Raw genomic sequence first — 26,059 nt, forward strand, 5'->3', positions numbered from 1 at the left:
TCAGCTGCAGCACACTCTTTTATACACAAAGAGCATTGGAAATGTTTCACCTGTGGCCCATAACCAAAGAGAAGATTTTATTTCATTTTATTTTCATTTGTCTTGATTAAGATTAATTGGCTAAATGAATGTAATGCTCACCATTAGGGGTGTGTTTAGAGGGCCACATTTAGTGACTAAAAGAGCGAGGGCCATTTGTGATAAGTGACATTATACCAAGAAATATCAGATTCAGAAGTTTAAAAAATTCACTTCACTTAGTGGTGTTTTTTGCAATTTTTATTCAGAAATGTAGATTTAGCTGCAGATCCTGAATGGATGAATCCACACAGTCAAATTCTTTTTCACAGGCACTTTTATTCAAACTTGTGACATCATAATACAGGTCAGAGCGCGTGAAAATATAAAAACAGCAATGATGACATTAACTACGTGAATTCATGATGATCATCCTCTTGAAGTAAGTGAACTGTGCTAAACATTTGTGCTCAAATCCAATGCATCAAATCAATGTAAAAAAAAATGTTGTTTTTGTGACTCGTAGCAAATTGTAAACATAGAAAAATAGCTTTCTTATTAAACTAGATCATCCCGATTAAAGTATCATGCCAGAAGATTAAAGCATCAATCATAGCTGAAGTGCAGTAAAAGCTCTAATTATATATATATATATATATATATATATATATATATTTGGAATATCAACGTATCATCATGTCTGCTGAGGCTCCTCTTCTTGTAACTGTTGGAGATACGATTGATTTTTTTCTTTGGTCGAGGAAACGCCAGAGGTCCTCCTAATGAAAGAAAGAACATGTGTTTGTTTGATAGAAGATGTAATGTTGTTGTAAACATGTGCAAGCAGATTTTCCTTGTAAATCTGTCAGTTGGTCGCGGTAAATGTTTTGGACACAACATCTCCTGGCATGAACCAGCTACTTGTGCTCCAGAATATGTGTCCAGTGTTGGCGCGCTCAAGAAGGGCACATAACCCCATTAAACATGCTTCCATGGCCCAGAATCAATTTAAGTGACTTGCTGCATGTTTACAGCTTTACTGCCAGATCTCTATTGAGAGTCAAGTTTATAATATTAATCATTTTGATAGATGTTAAACTTTAAACATTACGTTCACACATCTTCTCTGGAATATTATACACTTTTCTGTAGTGATGTACCCTATCATGAAGCTTCATGAAGAAGTGTCATGTTGTTTGGCGGTCAGTAGGTGGCGCCATCAGTTAAAGACCTTCATGAAGCATCATCAGACCTTGGCTGGTCATTCCAATTCTCAGAGCAGCCGAAGTGAACTTCCCCCACTTGAGGGCGGAGGGGTCGAGTGAAAATCGATGTCCCTTTCAAAGCTGTGCAATGACGTGCTGAGAAAAGCATGTTTTCCTATAAATAGTTTGTTATTCTGTCAACAACTTAACAACAACTTCAAGTCTTATTCTTTTCTTTTCAGCTGTTCCCTTCAGGGGTCGCAACAGCAAATCAACCTCCTCAATCTTTCCCTGTTCTCTGTATCCCCCCTCTCCCACACCAAACAACTTCATGTCCTCTTTCACTACATCCATAAACCTCCTCTTTGATCTTTCTCTAGAACAACTGGTCCAGAAAAGTGCAGAGACGGTGCAGGTTTTTGTTCCAACCAGTCACGCACACATGAGTTAACGAATCAGGTGTCGGCTTTAACAAGCAACACCTGTCTGACAATTAATTGATTACTGTTTTCAGGCGCCTGATTGGTTCAACTATATGTGCTTGACTGGTTGGATCCAAAACCTGCACCGTCTCGGCCCTTTTCTGGACCAGTTCAACACCTGTGTACATGACCAACCAATACCATTCTGGCCCCTTATCTCCAAAACATCTTACATATGCTGTTGACTCATTCCTGATCCTATCCATCTTCGTCACTCCCAAACCTCAACATCTTCATCTCTGCTACCTCCAGCTCTGCTTCCTGCCTTTTCCACAGTGCCACTGTCTCTAGACCATACAGCATAGCTGGTCTCACCTCTGTCTTTCCTTTCTTTCTGGCTGAACTTGGTTTTCATGTGGTTTATTTGGTTTCTATATACATATATATGTTTTTATATTGCTTGTTATTTGAATCATGAATATAGCGCTTCTCCATCAATTTGTGGAAAATCCATAATATCTGGGCTTTAAATGAATGAGTTTCATTTATCTATTTCAATACCCTTTCGCCCACTTTCCCTAAACTCTCCAATTGCCCTCTGTGTGACGTCAGAGCAAGGGTTAATGGCAAGTGAAAGAGGGTAAATCAAACGAGTATTGAAACAAAGCCAATAACTACTTTACTGCGTGTGATATTAACCAATTTTGTCAAACTTAAGACACGGGGACCAAACCCAGACCACCAACAGACTTCAGGAGGTCAATGAGAGATCAAAAAGGTTTTCGATAATAACCCAAAATGCACCAAAACAAAATCAGCTACTTGAAAACAACCTTCACCACTGCATATGCATTTATGGAAGCCAGGGAGGTCGTTCACCTTGACCCAGAGACAACACAAGGGATGCCTCTAACACATTTGTTTTTAAGCCACCGGGTCACCTTGAACCTGAGATAACACAAGGTTCAAGGGAAAGATAAAGTGACGCAGCAAGAGGGGAAATCCTGTAAGGATTAAAGGACTGATACCACAGTCTCATAAATCTCAATTTGCTTTTATTTTATTTCAAAACTTAGACTGTGTTAAAGGTTTCGGCCTCTTGTACGCTGGAGTGTGACACCTGTGGATTAGTGACTCAAGCCAAGATGTCACTCACAGCTCAGCAGATGCATTTACAGCCGGAGGGAAGTTCCCAGACATTGTCATGCCCTCACTTTCACTCCATTAAGTAGTAAAAATGGTTAAAGAGAACACTGGTGTGTGTTGAACAGGTAATCAATGAAGCACTTCCCATTCTGCGCTGTAACAAAGACTGACGAGCGCCTCTCTTGGGACGTCAGCGTTTTCATCTGAAAACAAGTGCATGTGATTGAATGCTGTTTCTTTGTCACTTTGGCCTTTCCCCCCGCTCCTCCATCTTCTATTTCAGCGGAGGAACGTAAGGTTACAAACAAGGATCTCTATTTAAGGTTGAAGCTGCTACTCGACAAACATTTTCCACTGCTATTGTTTACACTTTGGCTCAGACTCCGGAGGCTCCGTGTCTGAAGACGATGTGACTTCATAGCGGTGTGTCGAGCTGAATGTCTTCCAGACGCAGACCTGTGAACACTGTCACCTACACCAGCCTCAGGATGAAGGGCTGATTTTCCGCTAACGCAGTAATCCTCCGGCCGTAATGTGAAAATCAAGCAGCTGCCCGCTGGTATGCACTAACAGTTTCTTGACACCCAGTGTGGCTGCGTACAGCACGCGCAGCTCAAACACGCCAGTCATTCCAGGAGTCTGGAAGGGTCTTCATACTGGGGAGGAAGGTCAGGGTGAGGGTTTGTAAATATAGACGCTGGAGCAGTAGAGGCCAGAGCCTGAGGCCAAAAATCTCAAGCTGCAGACTTGATTTATAGGGAGCAGTGACTCTGGCACACATGGGGTGTTGGCAGGTTGTAGTGGTTATGAGTCCACTGGGGGGCTGTAATTTGTTGGGACCCCAGCTCTTTTCTGAAGGACAGATACACAGCTAGAGATCAACGCCTCCTCCTCTTTAGTCTTGTGGCAAAACAAATGCCTCTGGGATGTTTGTAGGGAATCTCTATTGTGATGTCATAGTGATATGTTTTGATATGTGATGTTTTGAAGATGTGTTTCCAAAATGTCAAAATCCAACTACATACATCAGGTCTTTTAGACCTTAATTACTGACTGATTTCAAAAATCAACCTCCACAATTCGTTGTCTTATACAAAACTTCATTGTGTTATGTGCTAATACAAATAAATATAAAGAATACAATTGATAAAAATGAAAAAAAATGTTTAATTTGATGAATGTAATAAAATGATCAATATTTAAATATCACTTCATTTTTATTGTTGCTGAAGTAAACAGACATAAGAATTTCTATGCCTGACCAACTTTTGTTCTAAGAGAGATAATGCACCGGTGCTCAATATGTTGATCTAACAGAGGTTAGTAACACATTAACCCTGGACTTGGCTGCATGTGCGTACAACACAGCGACTCACACCAAAGACGTTTTCTGTCCGTAGAGTGATGATGCTTCACACGTCATCAAGTCGCTTGGTCACCTTTTTCTTTTAAAATCAGACCTTTTTTGTCCATTTGACTCTGGTATATTATTCCTTAAAATTAGGTTAATCAAAAACTTTATTGACACTACATGGTCCCAGAAAACAACTTTTCTGAAGGACCAGAACCTTACAAAGTATAAAATAAACCAATGGGCCCTTTCCTTCGACATAAGGTCTGCCCATTGAGTTTGAGGACTAAAAGTCAGTCAATGAGAATAAAATTAACATACATTGTACGTATAAATAATTATCAATATATGTTTTAAATAAACATTAATTCCTTCATTTGGTCGGGGCTTAATCCCTTATGTGGGGTCACGGGGGGCTGGAGCCTATCCAAGCTTCTTCGGGCCAGAGGCGGGGGACACCCTGGACTAGACTCCAGTCAGTTGCAGGGCCCACAAAGACACACAACCATTCACACATACACTCATACCAACGGACAATTTCCCCAAGTTTCCAATCAACCTCTGTATGCTTTTTGACTTTGGTAGGAAACTGGAGTTCCCAGAGTAAACCCATGCAACACGGGGAGAACATATAAATTCCAAAAAGAAAAGGTCACAAGCTGCCTTCCTCTTTAAATAAATACATTTTTCACATTTTTGTAGCAGCTAAAATCATTTTTACTTGACCCTTTTTATAAGTAGCTCACATGCTGAAAATGTTGTTCTATTAAATATCTTTAAATTGCAAATGTAAACTAAATGAATGTACAAATAAACTGAGGAACTTACCTTTAATTGCCAAACCTGCCACGGCCTCCCACCTGTCAACATGAATCAGAAAAATAAATACAATCGTAGTTATTTAGCTACAGTTTTTAAGTTGACTCCTCTAACTTTTGTTCAATCCACACAGTCCAGCAGCAAACCTTTTAAACTCTGCTTAGAGTTATTCCCACCATTCCCAGTTATTTTTGTGTCTGTTTATGTGAGGCTAAAAAGGGTTCTGGTGAAAAACAGGCAGAAGCACTTGCGGTGATTATATCCAGGCCAATGGAACAAATAATACTTTTTGTTTCTTCTTCTGAGCCAGAAAAACATACTTTATCTTTTTTTTTATAGCCAATCTGAAAAACCAATACATGAAAGGAAGGTCACCAATGTCTATCTAAAGCTAATTGATAATCCTTTTTTTTTCACACATTATCTCCAGCATATAATCCGAATATGACACATGTGAATTTGAATATTTTAAAAGCTTGTTTTGACAATTGTAACCACTACATCATTACACACAGATATATATGTTCTACAAGCCTTATATTGTTTCTGATGATAGTATTGTCAGATAAATTGTCATGTAAAGTTTTAGGATATGTTTATTTTTAAATAATTATTCAACAATTAATAGGATGTTGAAAAAGGTGTAGCGTGACGTTAGGACGAGACTGATGTGTTACCTTGGTTGGTGTAGCTGTCTTCTTTGGCTCCCAAACGCCTCGTTTGTTCCCAACTTCAGCAGGTTTTGCGTCCTGTGAATGAAGCGAACAAAGAATAATTTTCACCTGTGATATTGTTGATCTAGAGAGATGGTTATTGAAGGACAAGCAGAAGCAGAGGTGATGAAAGCCAGGCCAACACTGAGAGGTAAAGATAGCTCTGCGTGACAGGAGACCTCTCATCACCAGACAAGATGGATAAGTAGAAGAATGAGCCGATATTTCATTTTTGAATGATGACGCAGAACCTTGTGTGTTCATATGAAAGAATGTGTCAAACGTGCAGTCTGTGATCCAAATACGGCCCACTAAGTCATCATTTATCCTGGGAGAGCTTCAAATAGATACTGTATGTTTGCCGCAAAATGAAATTGAAATGTGTGGCAGAACATCTAACAGAGTTCATAGTTCAACAGTCAGCCCTTTGGTACTCTGCAACAGTTTCCCTCGGGCTGTTGTTCATATTTATTCCATCAGGTGGAAGTGTTGTCACAGTAATCAGGTCAACTTCACTTGCTATGATGTTTAACTCTAAAGATAACCTGCTCATAAATTTTAGACAATTCAAACAATGTCACATGAGCGACAGACTTGGAGACATGTTTGATGTGTCCAGAAGGCAGATCAACAGCTGCTTTTAGTTCTAATTTAAGAAAAGACAAACAGAAATAAAGCAGATTATTTTAAGAGTTTAATGAGCAGATATTAAACTTAAAACGTGTGAATGTTGTGAAAAAAATATTCATTTCAATTTTCAAAAGTGTACAACGAGAAGAAATCATAGTGATTATAACTAATAATTCTAAAAGTTATGAAGATGGATTTTAACATTCATTTATTTACAGGCCAAGAAGAGTAGTGATTGTGATAAAGCTTTAAGAAGCAGTGTTATTATTCTCAGAACCCACTAGATGGCGGCCTCTGCACTACTTTCCTTTGTTCTAGTGAAACATCACATCATTCTTAAACCGATGTCGCCACCTACTAACTCTCTGAACAACATGACACTGCTTCATGAAGCTTCATCAGACCATCTCTAATATTTAGGTGAAACTTCAGATCATCTTTATATCCATTTTCTTTCTTTCATTTTCATCGTGATTCACTGGCACCTGTTATTCTTTTCTCTTATATAGTCTTTTTAAACTGTAAAGTGTCTTGAGATGACTCTGTTATGATTGAAACTTTGAATAAAATTGAACAATCCTTCTTGCCAAATACAAGATGTTACCATTTCAGTCAAGTTTGCACAGACGGCCACGAACATGTTCATGCACTTCGCCACCAGGTGAAAGTATTTGAAGTAGGAAAAATATTTAGCTCCGAATAAATAATTGATTTAAAACTCCCCTTCAAGAATAATATAATTAAAATGATTAAATAACACTAATAATAATAATAATATTCATAATAGTATTCATAATAATATTCATAATAATAATAATAATATAAATATCCAGGTGGTGTCACTGGAGTGCAGACATCCTCCTCACTCCTGTCCTGCAGCCAAGATAGGAGCATCAAGTTAATGTGCTAAAATAGGTTGAATCTCAGGGGATTATTTGTTTAAACTGACTTCTCAGTGACAATCATGTCTGTCAACAGAGTTTGTGTGGACAATACAAGGAATTATCAGCTCTTACTGCAGGCTTTGCTGCTGCTGCTGGTGTGGGAGACGATGATGATGCAGACAAGGCTGGCTTAGAAGCTTCTGGTGCTGCTGGAGTCGCCTTTTCTGCCTCCGCAGGCTTTGCCATCCAACTGTTGACGCGTCCCGTCACACCTCCTTTAAGTCCAGCCACTTCCTGTGATGGAAATACTCATCGGTGAATTAGAGGTTCTCTAAAGCGCTACAACTGCTTTCTTCTTGCTTTCTGACCTTGTTTGCAGGAGAAGGACTATCAGAAGAGGAGACCACATTTCCTTTCTCCCACATGTTCTTGATGTTGCGTGTTCCTCCCGACGGAATGTCTGCTCTGGGAGATCTGGGAGACTTGACATCTCTGCTTTCCTGTGGAAACAGATGATTGATTATCTTTAAGATTACTGAATATCTCGTAAATGGTTGTTGATGAATCTCACCTGGACGGCTGAGTTGAACTGTTCCATTCTGTTGCCTATTCTGGAGACTATTGGAGTGTGAGACACTCTTGACGTGCTGCTGTATGACCAAAAAAATGTCAGTATTACTCATTATACAGATATCTATGAGTGTGCGTTTGTTCTCACCTTTTCTGAGCTGATTTGCTCAAGAATTCAGCTCTTTCCCCAATCTGTGAAAAGAAAAAGTTCCATCATGTATCAACCATGCAGCAGTCTCCATTCAAAAGGACAAAAAAACAAACATCTAGAGGAGATAAAAGCACAGAGCTTAAACGAGACAATTTTGGTTTACTTCTGTATTTCAAGAAATACAATTGTAATGTTTGGTGTTAATATCTCAAGATAACCTGTTACCCCCTGCGTTTTATTGACGGATGCAACCATTATATGAATCATTTTCTTTTCTTTGTTGGTGTGGTTAATACTCCGGACATTACAGTACTTGTTGAACGGTAGCTATTGGAAAAACTCGATACAAAATAGATCCCTATTGCCAATAAAGCATCATCACACAGGTAAGTAACCAACAAGAAATGTTAACAAACTAGTGAGTGATTTATCATCTTTTATTTTTGGGCAAGATTAAAAACTTAAGACACTATATGAACAGAATCGATCTTTCAAATTGTCTTCATTCTTTAAAAAATAACTTTTAATTTTCCCTTTTATCTGTATATTGCGTTCCATGTCCAAATGTATTTGTCTGTTCGTCCTAATTATAGCTGACTCGCTCCTCGCTGCAAACCCAGTCCTCCCTAAACTCCTCACAAACATCCACCAAACATAAATCCTGCCCTGGTCAAGTTGTCCTGACTTCTGTTCTGCATGTTAAAAGGTTTTGTATCGAGAGGAATTGTTCGTTTCAATAAACAAAATAGAGTTAGTTGTCTAACTTATATTAAGTGAGAAAAGTTAAACCAAGAATTCTATTATCTTCATTGGTGTAGATAAAAATGTCAAAAGCTGTTCAAGACAATGGTATCAATGGTGCTCAATATGAGGAGGACAGTGAGGTGAACTAGATGATCTCAGTTGAAAGACATGCAGCAGCATGAGTTGATGGCTGACTTGATTTATGACCTTAGATGACCCTTTAGGACTGATGGTAAAAGCAGGTGATGTAGACTCTTCTCCCATCTGCTTCTTCTTCTCTGCTGCCTCAGCTCTCCTCTTTTCTATTTCCTCTTTCATCCTCTTCTTTTCCTCCTGATTCAGACAAACAGATTCCATACAGATAAAATAAAATAACACAAGTTGTGTTTATTCGCTGACAACACAAGCGCACTCCTTACTTGCTCTCTGTTTTTCTTCTCTTCCAGATCCTGCTTCTTTTGTTTCTCTTCCTCCTCAATAACCTTCCTCCTCTCCTCTCTTTTCTTCTTCAACTCCTCCAGCTCAGCCTCAGCGCCCTGCTGCTTCTGCTTCATCTTCTCAAACTCCTCGCTCTCAGCATTGTTTCTCCGCTTCTTGAGCTCTTGTAGTTTACGTTCAGCCTCCTGCCGCTCCAAGTCCTCTGCCTTACTCGAGGGAACGTTGTCCCTGATGGCAAATATGCAATAAGAACGAGTCATTTTTTCAAGAAGTACATAGTCATTTAAAGTAGAAGCATAGCTATCAAGATTTTTACATTTTATCATATAAGTTGAAATTAGTTTATTTTTTACTACATTAATTGATTAACTAATAGACAAAAACCACCATGTTTTACCTTGATGTCCTCTCTGGCTTCTTCAGTTTATTCTCAACAAAAGATTCATTCTGCTTGACAGGTTCAAACTGTGTGCAAAAAGAATCAAATTCAATCTAATCAAAAACCCAGTCATGTAACATGAACCACTGAAATATTCTTAAGGGGAAGTCAAACCTTGTCCTTGAAGCCAAATCTTTTTGGTTTCTCCTTTGAAAACATAAAATAATGAATGAAAACATTATACTTTTTCACAATTTCTGCAAATTATAACTAAATGATAATACAAACCTCCTCCTTCTTCTTTTCTTCCATTTCTGTTCTTTTACGCTTCTCATCTTCTTCTTTTCTTCTTTTCTCCTCAGCCTCCTTTTTTCTATTTTCTTCTTCTTCTTTCTTCTTCTTCTCCTCCAACTCTTTCTTCTTCTTCTTCTCCTCCATCTCTTTCTTCTTCTGCTGCTCCTCCTCTTCCTTTTTCTTTTTCTCTTCAAGTTCTTTCTTGCGTTTTAGCTCCTCTTCCTTTTTCCTCTTCTCTTCGATTTCTCGTTTTTGTTTCTCCTCTTGATCTTTCTTTAATCTCTCCTCCATTTCCTTTTGTCTTTCCTGTTCTTCTCTCTGCTTTAGTTTCTCTTCTTCTTCTTTTCGTTGCCTCTCTTCTTCCTCAACCTTCTTCCTTTCCTCTTCCTCTTTAAACTGCCTCTCTGCTTCCTCTTTCTTAATGTTTTCTTCCATTTCCTTTTGCTGTGCTTCTTCCTGCCTTTTCTCTTCCTCAGCTTTCTGCTGCCTCTCATCTTCCTCTTTCTTCAACTGTTCCTCTTTTTCACGTTGTTCCTCTTCCCTCCTGATTCTCTCTTCCTCTTCCTTCAGCTGTCTTTCCTCTTCCTCCTTTTTTTTCTGATCCTCCAGTTCCTTCTTTTGAATATTCTCTTCTTCTATTAGATCTTCGTCTTCATGAACTCTGGTTTGTTGCACATCAGTTTCATCCTCCTCGCCCACTTCTTCTTTGTCATCTTTAGCATCTTCTTTCATTTGATCTACCTCCTCCTAAAAGATTTCAGTATCAGATTAACAATTCTGAATTATAAATATACGATTATAAAATGCACATTCAACATACCTTATTGAACACTCTTTTGAATGGATTTAAATAAATCTTTACATAACAATATGAACATATGTCTTATGCTAGCTGTTTGCACAGATTATGGCCATAATAGCTAAATGTATCATCAACTTTTCATCTACTGATTATAGAGAACTGATCAAATAATAAGCTAGTCAGATAAACATATGGGTTAAAAGGTCTCAAACTGAATTCTTAAATACTACCAAGAGAGATTTCCATTACAATTGTTGCACTGTTGAGAAAGTGGTTGATAAATAACAAGTGTAAATAAATAGTCGAATTACCCAAATGAATACACAGAATCTCAAACTCACCTTAATTATTGGATTTATATCCCCCATCAATTAAAATCCCATAAGAGCCTACAAATGATGGCAGGCCTGTTTTTCTGTTGTTTAAATGTCAGATAACTGATGTTCCATGCTATTTAGAAAGGGGTCCGGAAACTTTTTGCACCAAAGACCGGTTTAATGTGGGCATTATATTCACAGACCAACCTTCATAGAAAAACATCTTTACACTAGTTTACAGGTATTGCTTTTTCAAGTAAACTGGATACAAGTGTCAAAAGACAGGCTAATTTTACTATCTACCATCTAAAATACCATCTTTTTTCAAAACAAAACACATTTAAGAAATAATCAATAGAACAGAATTTATGTAAATTATTCCGGGAGTTGGGAACCACTGCTTTTGACGATTCATTAAAACAGTAATGAACTGTAAAAACAGTTACAATTAACCCTTAATGTTTATACATTTCCATCATATAACAAGTGGATAGCTGTATCTCAATATGAAAAACAGAGTCATTGTTTTAATTTAGTGGTTAGGACGGTCACTATTTCAATGTCCGGTAACCTGTTAATGTCTTCATCACTGAGAAGAAACTTTAATCTTACATAACGACAAAACTAGACAGTAATATCTTACGTTACGTGTAAAATGATACTTCAAAAAGCCTCAATATTGATAATATCAAATCAAATTTAATTTATTTATTTACTCATAAAATATGTCTCTATTCATATGCATTACAAAACAAAGCCATTCCATTCAGATGTGACAAACAATTATGAAAGGTACCTGGTCCTCCTCCATGATAACTGCTTCCTTATTATCCTGAAAGACAGCTTCGTCCACTTCTTCCCTGGCTGGTTCGTTCTCATGCTGCTCTGTTGGTGTCTCTTGGTTGTAATTGTCTGATTGATCTTCAGACTGGATCTCAGTACCGTTGGCTGCACTGCTGTCTGCGTCCAGTGATCGTTGTCTCTCCATCGCGTCCATCATTCTCCTCTGTCTACGTTCCTCCCTCTTGGCAAGACGCTCCAGCAAGACCTGGTCATCATCCACTGCAGCTGTTGTTGTAGGTTCAGACTCTGCTACACTGAAAAAGTAAAGGATCCATGATTTACATGGATGGCACTCAAAATATATATTTTATTGTCTTTGTAGAACCTGTTGTTGTTGTTGGTTCCATCGCCTGATCCAGTCTCTTCAAGCTCCCTCATTTTCCTCCTCTCTTCTCTTGCACGTCTCCTCTGCTCTCGTTCCTCCTCGTCATTATCATCATTAGTGTAACCCTCTCTAAACACAATACACAAAAATGACTTTATTTACTCAACCAAAAAACTAAAAGTTTACATTTTGTTATTCAATCATCATCTCGATGACACAAGTTGACAAATGTTTTAAGTTGTGGGCAAACCAGATGTTATGTATTAAAAAAGTATATAAATAGGAAATATGAAACAAACTGCAACATCCATTAGCCTATACATGTTTGTTTGTAATTATCTATGTATTTTAATGCAATTCCCATGTTTAGTAATATGTCTGCATAATTTCTCTCCTTCTTGGACATTTCAATCAAAGTAATTTAGCATTTAAAAAATGTCACAACACCAGTTTATAATGCATGTGATCTGTTTTTGTAAAAGCATGTTTGACATTAGCAGACCACTCATTTCAAACCAACCATTTAAGAATCTGTCAACATAAAATGACACTGGTAGGACTATGCCCCCGGACTGGTGACACACCAGGGTCTCAGGTAGAAGCAGATTTTCCATTTAGAAGGGACACATACAAGTCAAAGAGGAACTTGTAACTTATAGAAACTGTTAATTGGAAAAATACTCAGAGTTTTCAGAGTTCTTTATACAGGGGTCAATAAATAGTTTTTTCTCTTTAAATCTAATACAATCTTCCATATTTCTGCTGCAAGCTTGATGCAAGCATAGTCCACATAAACACATTAAGGCATTGCGCCTCAACCTAAGGTGGAGTATTCTGGGTTGCATTTTTTCTAAATATATACTGTGACCAGGTCTTATGGTGTGCCAGGACAGTATCGCCTGCTGAAGAGATTTACATCTGTCCTGCCAAAGCACAACGATTAACAGATGTTTTCAGAGGAAGGGTTAAGAGAGAAGCCACAAAATTCCATTAAGGCCTGAAAACAAGGTTCCAAAGAGCTTTGATAATCAACCACAGCAATTAGTGAGGAAGGGACGAGTTAGCTTAAGTTAAAGGAGCGGAATTTCAAGACAGGAGTTATAGCTTGGTATAGAAGGTTGAGTAAGTGAGATGTTTTACAAGAATGGGAAGTCTACGTTGAGATCGAGACTGGCCGTCTGGAAAGAAAACATCCATTTGAGAGGACGGAGGAGAGGTTGGCATGACTGCCAATATAACCACTGTGAGAAAATCTTCAGGAATGCACTTTTTTTTAAAGTCCCTCCAATCAGATATCATGACTTCAAAATATTTATAGACCCTGTTTTGACCTCTAATGACTGTGGTCGTAAAACATCTGAGCTTCTGACTGCCTGGGTCATTAAAGCATCATTTACCAAAATGAAAGTTTTCCCACTGTGATAATACACAAGTTGGTTTAAATTAAACATATATGAAGGTCACAATAACTTGATCTGTGTGAGAGGCAGGCTACACCTTATTGGTCACAAACTCATCTTTATAGTAGACCATCCATTCCTTGGTTTTGTGTATATAAATGTAGATATTAAATGCAGTTATAGTATATTGTGATACTATAGACAATTAATACTATCATTGCTATGTTTTATGTTTTAAAATAGGTGACTCTCAGTCCAGGACAACACCCTCATTTTTTATATTATAAGATGAGTCATCTGACTGTAATACTTTGTTTTCAAATGAGTATACTAGTATATTTGCTTCTGTGCAAGAAATATATTTTATTCACGAAACAATAACAAGCTAAACATTTAATGTTTTTTTATCTGATATTGTGGAAAATTTAAGACATCTTATACAGAACATGTGAACAGCTTGTAAATGACTGATGAACTGATGTTTTATTCCACATTAAAAGATAATTACTGGGAAAAAGTTGTCTGCTGATGTTACATTTTCACTCACTTTTCAGCGTCCAGGCGCATCTGCTCTCTCCTCTGCCTCCTCACCTCCAAACGTCGCTCAAAGTCGTCGTCCATTTTCACCCAAATAAACGCTTCTTTATCACTGAATCACTGAAAAACAAGAGTGGAACACACTGTAGGTTACATGTACTGTATATCAAACATGGTTAAAACAGGCAAATATCCATAAGGCGGACCACCCACAAGGGCCTGGTGACAGGAGTAACTCCTATTGGTTTACAATACCTGAGCCGAGTCCATGCACAGCAGCCTTTCTGACTCTATATATCACAAGTGCTGTCTGGTTAATATCGCAGCAGCGAGAATTCTTGCTCCTTCTTTCAGCAACTACCAGAAAAGGAAAAGCCAGCCTCTCAGCTCCTTACTCTTCAGTCCTCCACCTCTCCTCCTCCTCCTCCTCCCTCTCCTTCTCACTTGGTCTTGGATCTCAGTGGACATTATGCTGTTTAATATAATCTTTTATATCAACTTCTGTGAACATCCTGATTCAAGTCCTTCTAGTTATGACCTCTGAGTTGAACCCTGTGAAATTGAAATTACAGGAAGGGAATCCCTCATTGACTGTAATATCTGTGTTTTGTTTTAACACAAAATTGAGTGTCATGTGTAGCATTAAAGAAGTCGAAAAAAAGTTTTGAGACAACTATTATGGAGAGAACCAAGACATGACGAAGGCCATCAAAGGTTAAGACCAAGACGAGACTGATCTGGGGAACAGTACGAACGTCTATATTTATCAAAGCCAACATTGTTCACTGTGCAATAATTCATTGCTGCCACTTTAATCACAGTATACATTTTTCTTTACACCGTATTTTAAAGTGAGTTTTGTAGTTCCTTGGGGTGAGCGTATTTAAAAATCAAAAGACGAGATCACAAATTTCCAACTTTTCAAATGGGTGTCAGGAACATAAGCCTGTGATCACCGAGGAACTACAGTACATAAATTGTCAGCGTTAGATAAAAAACCAACATTTTAGTTTTGTCCTTGAAGCATAAACACCCTTTCACCTTTTTCTCATTTCTCCTTTCATCAAATACCTTTTTACCTGCATCCGTTTTTGAAAGATTACAGAATCTCTACTGTGGAAGGACAAAACCTGAAAACTAATCTGATGCTTCATCCTTACTTTTAGCACAAACCTGCACGTGCAAGATAGGATGGATGGTTGTTGTACTGATAAACATCTCCCTGTGCTGTACTGTACAACTCATGTACAAAACACTTTTCTAAACCATCCCATCTGGGACATTATTTCAGAACCTTTACAGATTTTCCAGATATTAAGAAGTGCCCACCAAGACAGAATCATAGATCATAACCAGACATAGAGCACATTACATGGGGTGTTTGTAATGATTGATGTCTACTGTCCTCACTCATTGTCTCACTCTTAAAACATGTAGCATGTCAGCTTATAGTCCTCCATACTCCTCATCCCTGGTTTCTACTGCTTACACGAAAACACATTAACAACCGTTTGATTATATCTTCTCAAACACTTTTACTCAACCCCTTATCTACTTAAGACTTTAATGACTCGGTTTATTCTTTCGGAAACAAAACTTACTAATTTACCTGCCTTACTCTGGGATCCCACATTAGTCGAGTGTAAAAGATAACGTCTTTGTTTTGACATGGTGAGTGTTCAAAAGGTTTATACATAAACTAAAATCATGACACGAGAACTGGATAAAAATGTTCAGTAGCACGTGTTATGATTGCATTAGGCTTTGGAAAAAAGTTTTAAAAGTATAATAAATTTGTTATTTGGATAAAAATATTTTTTTATTTTATCATATGTTTTTTATACTAAGAGTGGTGCTAGATGATATAAAAAGGATCAAAATTGACAAAATGTATATTATCCAAACTGTCCATAACAGTAAGTATGAGTTTTATAGCGATATCATTTATTTTCCTGGAGGGTAAATATATATTTATTTGCCCACATAAAACCCTCAACAAGCACATTTCTTGTAATCTACTTTGATTTTAACCAACCATCCAGCAGGCCACCTAAAATGACTTGGCAGGCCAGATTGTCCCCCCTGCCATTAGTTTGACTCAAAAAAGGAATAAACTGTAACATGCAAATAAAGTTGCCAATGTAATTTATTTATGTTCAAGTTGACTTCTGATATTTTATTTATTTTATTGAATATACAGATCTCGGTTCCTGGTTGGTCAATGTTGTATTTGTGCTCCACATGTGTTTCACACTCAGCAACGATCAATCACTCCTACTGGCTGCTGCAACATGGGAACACTTAGGCTTTGCTCGTGACAAAGACTTCTCTGTGTTTCTGAGCTCAGACCAGCAGAAACGACGACTCGGTGGAACAGAGGACTCGAAGCGCCTGACCTGCAGCACATTTGGCTTTTCAGACTCTTGATCCAGCCATGTTTGCATTGGACAGACTCCATCTTATGAAAAAGCGAGGGGCCGATCGACTCGTCACCCCCTAGTTCCCACTCATACACACACTTACAACATCTGCTCCATCACTCGGCTGTCAGGTGATTTGTCTGGATTAGAGGTGTGTTACTGCAATGAATTATTTCTCTCACCTTCTTACCTTTTAACAAAATCTTTGGGAACTCACATTCAATTTGAATAGTGAAAATAATCCTCTTTTTAAAGATAGATCCTTAAATATCATGTTAAATCTTTTGTATGTTTTTTCTCTTGATACAAGTACTTGATGGTGGGCAGTCACGGCTAGAGTCAATATTGACAGAAATAAATCCAGCATAAGACAATTTGAATAATGATAGATGATATAACCATTTAAACATTGTTTAGAGATCAGAAAAAACACTCATGATGCAACAAGGTTTAGATATTAGTTATTAAGCCATTGTACTCGTGGTCTGCTATAAAGCTTTTGGCAAACGTAGCGGCTATCCTGCTAAGTAAAAAATTTCGAGTGTAATTTCTCTTAATGTATTTGACATGTTCTTGTTTAAGCATATTCATTGTTATTCATCCAAAGTTATACTGGTATTGTAGGGAAAATTGAATCAATGACTTCATCAGTTATTTCAATGTATTGATGTTTTCAGAACCTTGTTTAAAACACTTTAAGCGCTATATAAATACAAATTACTTACTTACTTTAACAGAGAAATTAAAGTACCGCACCGTCAACTTGAACGTATTTTTCAGAATTAAAGTAGAAGCTGTTTCACCTTGTTTCATGAATAAACATAATAAAATAAGTCTAAAACACAGTTTGTCCATGATAGCCTCCATTGATAATGCGCTGTAATAGCTTAGCTAGCTGCTAGCATAACAAGGCGTATAAATGTGAGGTAAGGTAAGGTATAACTTTATTGACTGTAATGTCAATGTTTAAGTGTAACTGTAATGCAGGTGATTGTATTTTAAGGGCGTCTGTTTCTTCATGCTTTCATTAGGCCTACAAGAAAATAAGAAAAAATAACATGATTTACCCTTTATGGGTATCAGACTAGAACTGTGGAACCTGTGCTGCTGCCCTTCAAAACAAAAGTGTGACAGACAAGCCAGTGTTATTATGGAGACCACTCTGTGGTGCTATTCAAAATATCATGCAAGAGAATCTTGCAATAATACTGTCAGAAGTTACAGAGACGTTTATAGATAACAGTTACCAGAGCGACTTTTGCAATAACTCAAGAAGCGTCTTACTCCACATGACCAAACATGGACAACTGTGGGGAAAACAACCTCAGGAAACAAGCTAGAGTGTTTCTGAGTCATGGCAGCGAGAGAGGAGTCTTTTTCTGTGATGATAAGGTAGTTTGTGCTTGAATGATTGTATTTATTTAGAGGACCACTTTTCAATATTTCCAAAGATGAGGATAGAAAGTATTCTCTCCCTCACAATGTGTTCTGCTGCAGCTCTTTCATCCCATTTCTAAGAACTATGAATGAGATGATCTTTTGGGATCCAAAGTCAAGGCTGTCTTGGACTTCCCACTCTGACGCAGGAAATGTCTCTCTCAGCTCAACATCCCATCCCTGAGATGGGCTGAGGCTCCTTTTAAGGAAGTTCACAGCCAGTGTTGGTTATGGTGCTCCCAGTTTGGCATGTTGCATGAAGGGAACGTGGTTTACTTTAGGAAATGACTGCTCCTAGACAAAGTGACCATCCCAGAATAACTTATTTCCATTGTTAATGTCATTTATCAACGCCACGTAATGCTGTGGACACAGAACTGAGCTCCTGCCAATGCACTAATGATTATAGAAAGTAAGAATGGAAATGAATACACTGAGTTTAAACAACAAAACAAGACTATGGAAAAATATTTTCAGTTGATGAGAAAGTGTATTTGAAACATATAACCTGATCGTTTACTGAATCTATAGTAATCACAGGATATTAATAAAATTCTTAACATTTGGTGAAATTACAATGCAAACTTGATAAAAGAAAGGACATATTTCCTTTGATTATCAAAGGCTGTTGTACTTTAATTTAAAAATGCATTACTATTAAAATAAATAAATTAAAGCAATATCAATCTCTTATATTTACACTGAATGAATGTAAAAAAAAAAAGAAAAAAAGATTGAACTGTTACACATTTTTTAATTAAAACAGAAAATGCGATAAATATAGTATATTTGTTAAAAAAAATTCTTAAACAAAAATCTCACAAAGTAAAAAACACTTATTTTATTGATGAATCCCATAATAAATTAATATTGATAACACTATATAGCTGTGGCCCTTCAATATGTATATTTTAAAGAGTCATAGTAGTAAAAATACCTATTTTTTTTAAATACATTAAAGATGGACTTCAAAAGATAAATTAATAAATGCACATTCCAATAAAAAATATTCATATCAATTTTTAATAACTATAATTCTATTTTAAGACAATTGTGTAAAACCATAATTCAAACCAGGTAATTACATTACAAAGGGTTAACTAATAAAACCATTATAAACATACAGTAAATAAAAAAAAACAAGGTTAATGTTACATAACTTAATTGAGCAATAAAAGTGACAAATTATATTGCCAGGATTTTAACTTGTGAAAACATTTTTTTTGTTTATAAAACATTAGGTTCAAAGTAACTTAGTTAACTAACTGATTATTTAAAAACAAAATAGTTTTTATGATCAATAACGTGGATGCTCCCAGAGCCAAACATCTCGTACTGTAGGTGTATCTTCAACACCATCTAAGGCAAAGACGTTCAGCTAGGCAACATGACTAGACATCAACATGGACCTCACAGAAAAAGACAGTTTACGGTGTTTACTCTTGCTGACCAAAGATGTGAGCACCAACATGAGTCATGTGGGATTCCACAGCCAATTGACAAGATGCCAACACTGTATTAGCATTCCACTTATAAAGTGAGTCAGATACATCCTAACTCGCAAATATTTCTTAGAACATTTGTAGTAAATCTAGAATATGTCTTACTCTGGCAACTCACATTAGTTGAGTGTAAAAGAAACATCTGCTCATGCATTTTCTTTGACGTTGTGACATGGTGAGTGTTCAAAAGGTTTATACATAAAATAAAATCACGACACTAGAACCGATTGTCGATGTTGAAACTTAAACATAAAATAATGTTTAGTAGTGAGTGTTCTATTTAGAAACACATAATTATTATATAAGGCTTCAAAAAAAGGCTTTTAAAGTATTATTAGCCATATTGTGGCTTGATTCCACTGCAAAATGACAAGAAGCCAACACTGTATAAGCATTCCATTTATAACGTGAGTAAGATACATCCCGCACGATGCCAATATACTTTAAAAAAAACAATTTAGGAAGAATAAAAGCAAGAAAATCTTATAGTGAAAGAACTGATAACTCGCAAGTATTTCTTAAAACATTTGTAGTTAATATATAAATATAATTCTAATATATTAGGGAAACGCATCATTTTCTCTAACACAAATAAGAACTAATAATAAATACAAATATAAACTATTTCACTTTATTGGTTAAGGACTTCAATAGGAACTCACCAGAGCAGTGAAGTGATGAGCAGCAGAATCAAGAAGAGAGGAGGAGAAACAAGGGGTTTTATGTGGCGAAGAGCCCAGCCACGCCTGCTCAGCTACACCCTTGTTGTAAATGATACATTTATAAGGTTATGGTTTAGAAATGACCCCTCGTAGACTCCTATAAGAGTGTTATACACATGTTGGATAACGTTGAGGAGATAAAAAGATAATGTGTCAGATTTCATCTGCAATGACAAGTGTTAGATACACATTTTAAAATGTAAAAAATGTGTAACAACAATTAAATAATACAAAGGACATGTAAATTAAAATATATACATCATAAATATACATGTCAAACAAATAAAGACCAAGTGAATAATTACATTTAAATACAATAGGAAATAATTTAATTTTCTGTAAGTTTAAAGTATCAACATTATAAAACAAAACAAAGAAATTGGAAAGAAAATGACAATGAATCTCAATCATTTTTATTTTGAGTTTTCATTTTTACAGAGGGAAGACAGTTCACTGGAGTTAACAATATGCCAACACAAAGTAAAATAATTGAAAAGATCCAATCGATTCACAATATGTATTATTAGAACAACAGAAAATATAGGCAAAAATAAATAAATTATTTCCACATATTTTATAATAAACAAGATGAGGTTACAACAAAGCCTCATTCCCAACAAATTCAAAATACCCATTTGTGTGTCTGCTTGAAATAGACCAGTGTACAAAACCACAGTGAAGGCAACATACAGTACTTGAAAAACATGAATATAAAGACAAGACATCAACGAGGACAAAAACAGTACCGGTATACATACAAAGTTTAACGTGAGGGGTAACTAAAGACACAGAAAATAATTGAGTGGTAAATGAAAATGTAAAAAAGTCCTGGTGGCTTACATTTTAAAATATTCTTTCTTAATGCATGAATGAAACCAAAGTGCTAAATAAATGAGAACAAAGTACAGCAGTGTTGTTTCTTTTTAATTTACGGTTATTTAAATGATTATTAAGTTTTCAAGCAAACTTTGTAAAGTGTTAAAGGTGAACACATTAAAACAATAAAAGCACCCAAATAGGGCTGCACGATATTGGAAATATATGCGATATTCGTGTCTTGAATTGCGTTATCGATATTATTGCGATATTTTTTCCTTCACCTAAAAATGTAGCCAAATGCACGAGCAGCCGAAGTGAGCGCAGGAACAAGTACTGTAGGGAGTCCCAGGGGTTTAGATAAGGAAAATTATGCAATATTTCCCTTTCGTTTATTTCTGCGCTTCGGTGACGACATGATCAGAGAAAAATATCACTTATAACGCTCTGCCTCGCGGAACTTGCATCGGTTTCCCGCGAAACTGAGCTACATCAGAGAGGAGCCGCCGACGCGTCGCGATATCACCAAATCCATAATAAATCCCACCTCCTTGTACAAGCACACATAACAGTTTATAAATGACCTGAAGCTTACAACTTAGCTCATTAGCATAGCAAAGACGGACAGGTTTACACTTATTTTGAAGTTTCACCAATCTTCTAAGAAAAGAACTGAGATGAGATGAAAAGTTCTTACAATACGTTGCTATAAGGGGGTTGAAAGAGATGAGTGACTGGATCACTCGTGGTCTTATTCTGTGTATATACTGAGCCTTACCGCACTAAGGCAGTGCAGATTATTTGGTCAATGAAATATAAAAAATATATATATATAAATTATCGCACATGTTTTCAATATGCATATCTCACTTGCTGATATAGCGATATCGTTATTTTTTCGATATATCGTGCAGCCCTACACCCAAATGACCTTTTGTTTCATGATGCGTATGGAAGATAAAAAATATTGTTGTAGCTCTCTTTGCAAAACATTTTAAATAGTTTTTTAAACAATATGAAATTCCTTACATGATAAAAACTCACGTTTCATAATGTAATTTTTAACAAATCGTGCAAATATTTTCAAGTTCCCCTTGTAACACCTTTTAAATGTAACATCTCATCATACAATTGTGTTTTGTTTAAAAAAGCATTAATACTATTGGCATTGTTAGCATTTTACTCTCGAGGCAGTACGTTTTAATTGTAATTCCTACTTTCAACCTTCACTACCAAAAGTTAACAATTCAATTCAGGATACTTGATCCTTGTCTTTACCCCCCTGTCACCCTTATTTTCTGCGTACACCCCATTTTCTTTGTTTGGGTAAAACGGTACTGCATTTGTATTTATGACAGCCATGGAGGTCATTCACCTTGACCCAGAGGCCTCACAAGGGATACCTCAAACAAATTTGTTTTCAGATACTGGGTCACTGTGACCCAGAGATAACACAAGCGTTCAATAAAGTTGTTTCATACTTTATCAAAATATCATACGTATTATTGATTAAAGAAAACTGACACAAACTGCATAAAGAAATGTTCAACTTTAAGAATTTAAAAAAATGAACTGTGACTCCCTTTTTTAATAATTGTAAATGAATGTAAACGTTCACAGTGTTTAGTCTTTAACATAACTGGCTTGAAGCCGAGAAATGTTTATAAACCCGAAAGGTCAGTCCAGCTGATCACACACAGGAGTGACTTGGTGGACTAGATAGATGAAATAGATGATGAAATTGAATTAAAGGCTCTCAGATAACAATTACATATATAAATAAAGCTACCATAGTCAATACTGCCCACCTTCATTTCCTCTAGGACAGTGATTTCCAAAGTGAGAACACAAAATCGTACAATAACAAACATGTAAACAAAGCTACCTGTATTTTTTTTCAGCACCCGATTTGTCCACCATAAGTGAGCAATAGGTAGGACGAGGATTTATACGGTCTCAGTAGTCGAATCCACAATTACGACAGTTGAACAGGTTTTCTTTAAAGTCAGTCTGCCAAACAAATAGTTGACTATTTAGAGGAAAATGCATTTAGACTTAATAATAAAATATTAATATAACTTCTTCTTAAAATGCATATTATATTGTTTTTTGGTGCAAACAATGCAAATGCATTTTATTTTGACTTTAAACCCCTTGGTTCTTCCGTTTAGTTGTATATGATTATTATTCTAGTGTGTGCAAAGGTTTAACGCTAGTAACAATTCTGGGCCAAAACAAAGAGAGAGCCACTGCTCAAGGAAATTAGATAGCTTACTAGTCTGACTAGTTTATATTCAACCCACCCTCTCTTAAAGCCTCTTTTTCCCCTCTAATACGTTTTAAAAATGCAGAAGAAATGAATGTAACATGTTGACTCCATAATCGAAATTGCTGAGGGGTTCCAGAATAACAAGACAAGGGGTCAGCTTGCACGGTGAAGAAGGAGGTTGTCAACTTCCTACATTTATGAATCATGTACCTACTGGAGATAATCTTGCATTCATTTTTTAATCGGTCTTGGGCCATAAGTGCAACACAAAATCTGGAGCGTCTGACACAAACCTCTTAACATAAATTATAAAACATGAGCTGAGACTAATCTATGAATCTGCCTTTTCCTTGAAGTACAGTTTTCTACATTAAGATTCCCCCTTCTTTATAACTTTTTAAAACTTCTCTTTTGTCTTATGGCATCAGCAACAGTTTGTCATGATCAATTGTTGGCAAAAAAGGCAGTTCAATTTTTTACCAGAAAATAAATAACATCTAATGTGCCATGAGAGTTAACCTTCTCACAGCTTTTAATTTTAAACTTTGAAACTCAGATTTGGCCTAATCTTGAGTCTTTCAGTTTCATGTGCTTTCAGATTGACACTGTAGCCTTCCCTTGATCCTCCACCTTTTTAATAGCAGCTTGAATCTTCACCTGGTCTCCCAACAGTTGCCGAGGTTTGACCGCTCGCAGGTTGTGGTCCAGCTCCAGCAGCACCGGTATACCAGTCGGTAATGTCACACCAGCTATATCCTCGTCTGAAATACCTGTCAATACACAATCATGTGACACTGATAAACCTCGATATTAACATATACTGAAATACATTCTAAATAAATAATCTAGGACAAGGACATGTGTTGTCAAATGTTAAAGTTAAATAGAAAGACCCAGCTGTAAAGTTATTTATGTTTCTTTTTAATTCATCATCAGACCCAATATGAAACCTTAATACCTCTTGAAATCATGAAATCAAACCTGTAGCACTTAAGTCCAACACATACTTAACACAGGTTCATTAAAGGTCATTTGGACTTTAAAGCTGCATGAAACATAAACTCCTTAACCTTTTCAAAAGGTCAAACTTCCTGATCTGGAGAATTATAAATTGACTTGAGTGTGGTAAAGAAATCACTAAAAACAGTTTCCTGCAACGTTTACTAACGTAATGTCTGTAAAAACCCTTCTTTATATTAAAATGGAATAAAAACAAACTAAAATAATCATATTCTATATGTATACATTATAATATAAATGTGAAGTTAATAAAACTACTTTTACAGAAATGGTCAGGAAATCACCTTATTTTTTATACATTTCTTTCTTGTCTGAAACTGAAAACATGTATATAATAGAAGGTGTGTGGAATTTGAACGTATTCTTAATTCTTAGTTTTTTTGAAAGGCGCTTTGAAATAAAACATATTATTGCTATTATTACTATTTGAGGTGAGTTAAGATTTAAGTTAGCACAGAAGACAGAATACAACTATATATATTTAAGGGAATTAATTAATGGGGCATGATGATGATGATAAATACATTTAATATGATTAGGTTTATTAGGCTGCATTTGTTTTTCCATTGTAGGTTTGGGAATGTGAAAGCCATTGTATAAGTGGTTAGGAGGACATCAGCAAACAACTCAGTATCACATGCAAACACATTAAATAAAAGTGCAAAATTAGCAGGACTCCTGTGAAAATTGTTACCGGTCAATCTGAGCGATATCTGCTCAGTATGATGTTTGCATACCTTCCAGGTGTTTCAGCAGGGCCCTGCAGCTGTTTCCATGAGCTGAAATGAGCACTGTTTTGCCTCCCATTATCTCGGGCACAACAGTGCTCTCCCAGTATGGCAACAGGCGATCCAACACCTCCTTCAAGCTCTCAGCCCTGGGCAGATCCTCCAGCGTGACATCACAAGTGGTGTACCTGCGGTCATTGTATATTTCCAGGAAATATGGATGGGATTCCTCAATGGCTGGTGGAGTCATGGCATAGCTTCGTCTCCACAGTTTGACTTTCTCCTCGCCATGCTGCAGTGCCATCTCTGCCCGGTTCAAACCAATGAGGGAGCCATAGTGGCGCTCATTGAGTCTCCAGGACTTCACGATGGGGACCCACTCCTGGCCCATGGACTCGAGCACCAGCCAGGCCGTCTGGATGGAGCGGCTGAGCAGCGAGGTGAACACTATGTCGAAATGGTAGCCCTGCTCTTTGAGGAGCCGGCCACAGTCGTGCGCCTCCTTCACCCCATTCTCACTCAACTTCTGGTCCACCCAGCTGCAGAAGCGGTTCTCTTTATTCCAGGCCCCCTCTCCATGCCTCAGGAGGAATAGTTTATATGTGGACATAGGCAGCCCCAGAGGAGAACCTGCATTGATTCACATATTAACAAACATAATATATATAAGAACACATGGAAAGAATGTTGTCATGTGCAGGTGCACTGAGTGCATGGAGTGTCACATTTGATCTGGGGGGGCTAGAGTTGCAATAAAAGGTTAAGGGTCACAGCATGGATGGTAGCAACAGATGGATACAAACGCATTTTAATGCTTTTTTAAAATGTTATATTAAAAGCGTGTTGATATATGACATTATATAGTACGTTCGGTGCTGCAGGATCATGTTAAGAGATCATCAAGGAGTATAAATAACGGAAACATGCTCTGCTAGTTGATAGTCATAGCTCTGTTTGGAAAGATATATTTATTAAAAATACTACACATACAAAACAAACAGAGAAATAAAGGATGAGAATGTATATGTTAAGTATTATTACCGTATTCTGGTTCCAAATCCGGCGGAGTTTTGCTGTCGATGTCGGCGCTGCCTCACAGTGTATACAGCGAAGAAGCTTCCCGGCACGTCATTGATTGACAGCCTGCTCATCCAATG

At 36.9% G+C, this 26,059-nt stretch overlaps 2 protein-coding genes across 4 annotated transcripts; both read right to left on the reverse strand.

Annotated features, from left to right (window-relative positions):
* Window positions 1-337: 337 nt before the first annotated feature.
* LOC148072710 (uncharacterized) lies at window positions 338-20,029 on the reverse strand. Of its 3 annotated transcripts, none has more exons than XM_087797126.1 (16): window positions 20,010-20,029; window positions 13,999-14,108; window positions 12,052-12,180; window positions 11,680-11,980; window positions 9,759-10,511; window positions 9,645-9,677; window positions 9,489-9,556; window positions 9,073-9,319; window positions 8,861-8,986; window positions 7,907-7,950; window positions 7,760-7,838; window positions 7,557-7,688; window positions 7,321-7,482; window positions 5,639-5,710; window positions 4,971-5,002; window positions 338-797 (listed from the first exon to the last, which is right to left on the reverse strand). In XM_087797126.1, the coding sequence occupies exons 2-15, from the start codon at window positions 14,070-14,072 to the stop codon at window positions 4,973-4,975; spliced, it is 2,250 nt and encodes a 749-aa protein (XP_087653252.1). In that variant the 5' UTR covers window positions 14,073-14,108; window positions 20,010-20,029; the 3' UTR covers window positions 338-797; window positions 4,971-4,972. The 3 variants fall into 3 exon arrangements, with proteins under 3 accessions (XP_087653252.1, XP_087653253.1, XP_087653251.1); XM_087797127.1 differs by lacking the exon at window positions 20,010-20,029 and adding an exon at window positions 14,244-14,350 and having other exon boundaries at window positions 7,760-7,835; XM_087797125.1 differs by lacking the exon at window positions 20,010-20,029 and adding an exon at window positions 14,244-14,350.
* A 499-nt stretch (window positions 20,030-20,528) lies between these two features.
* On the reverse strand, window positions 20,529-26,018 carry bpgm (2,3-bisphosphoglycerate mutase). The gene is made up of 3 exons (XM_087797827.1): window positions 25,944-26,018; window positions 24,912-25,532; window positions 20,529-23,924 (listed from the first exon to the last, which is right to left on the reverse strand). Exons 2-3 carry the CDS (start codon window positions 25,510-25,512, stop codon window positions 23,749-23,751), a joined length of 777 nt encoding a protein of 258 aa, XP_087653953.1. The 5' UTR covers window positions 25,513-25,532; window positions 25,944-26,018; the 3' UTR covers window positions 20,529-23,748.
* Window positions 26,019-26,059: the final 41 nt, after the last annotated feature.

Source organism: Callionymus lyra, chromosome 8, assembly GCF_982586985.1.
Source record: "Callionymus lyra chromosome 8, fCalLyr1.hap1.1, whole genome shotgun sequence".
NCBI lineage: Eukaryota > Metazoa > Chordata > Actinopteri > Syngnathiformes > Callionymidae > Callionymus > Callionymus lyra.

Bases quoted from the DNA above. Each gene is read 5' to 3' on its own strand.
- LOC148072710 (XM_087797126.1), bottom strand. From the start codon at position 14,072: ATGGACGACGACTTTGAGCGACGTTTGGAGGTGAGGAGGCAGAGGAGA. The intron at 9,678-9,758 runs GTTTGTATTATC...ATGTTTTCAAAG, and splicing joins AAGAAAAGAAGAAGGAGGAG to GAGAAACCAAAAAGATTTGG. The intron at 7,483-7,556 runs GTCAGAAAGCAA...TTTCCATCACAG, and splicing joins GTCCTTCTCCTGCAAACAAG to GAAGTGGCTGGACTTAAAGG.
- bpgm (XM_087797827.1), bottom strand. From the start codon at position 25,512: ATGTCCACATATAAACTATTCCTCCTGAGGCATGGAGAGGGGGCCTGG. The intron at 23,925-24,911 runs GTATGCAAACAT...GTGTATTGACAG, and splicing joins CCTGCTGAAACACCTGGAAG to GTATTTCAGACGAGGATATA.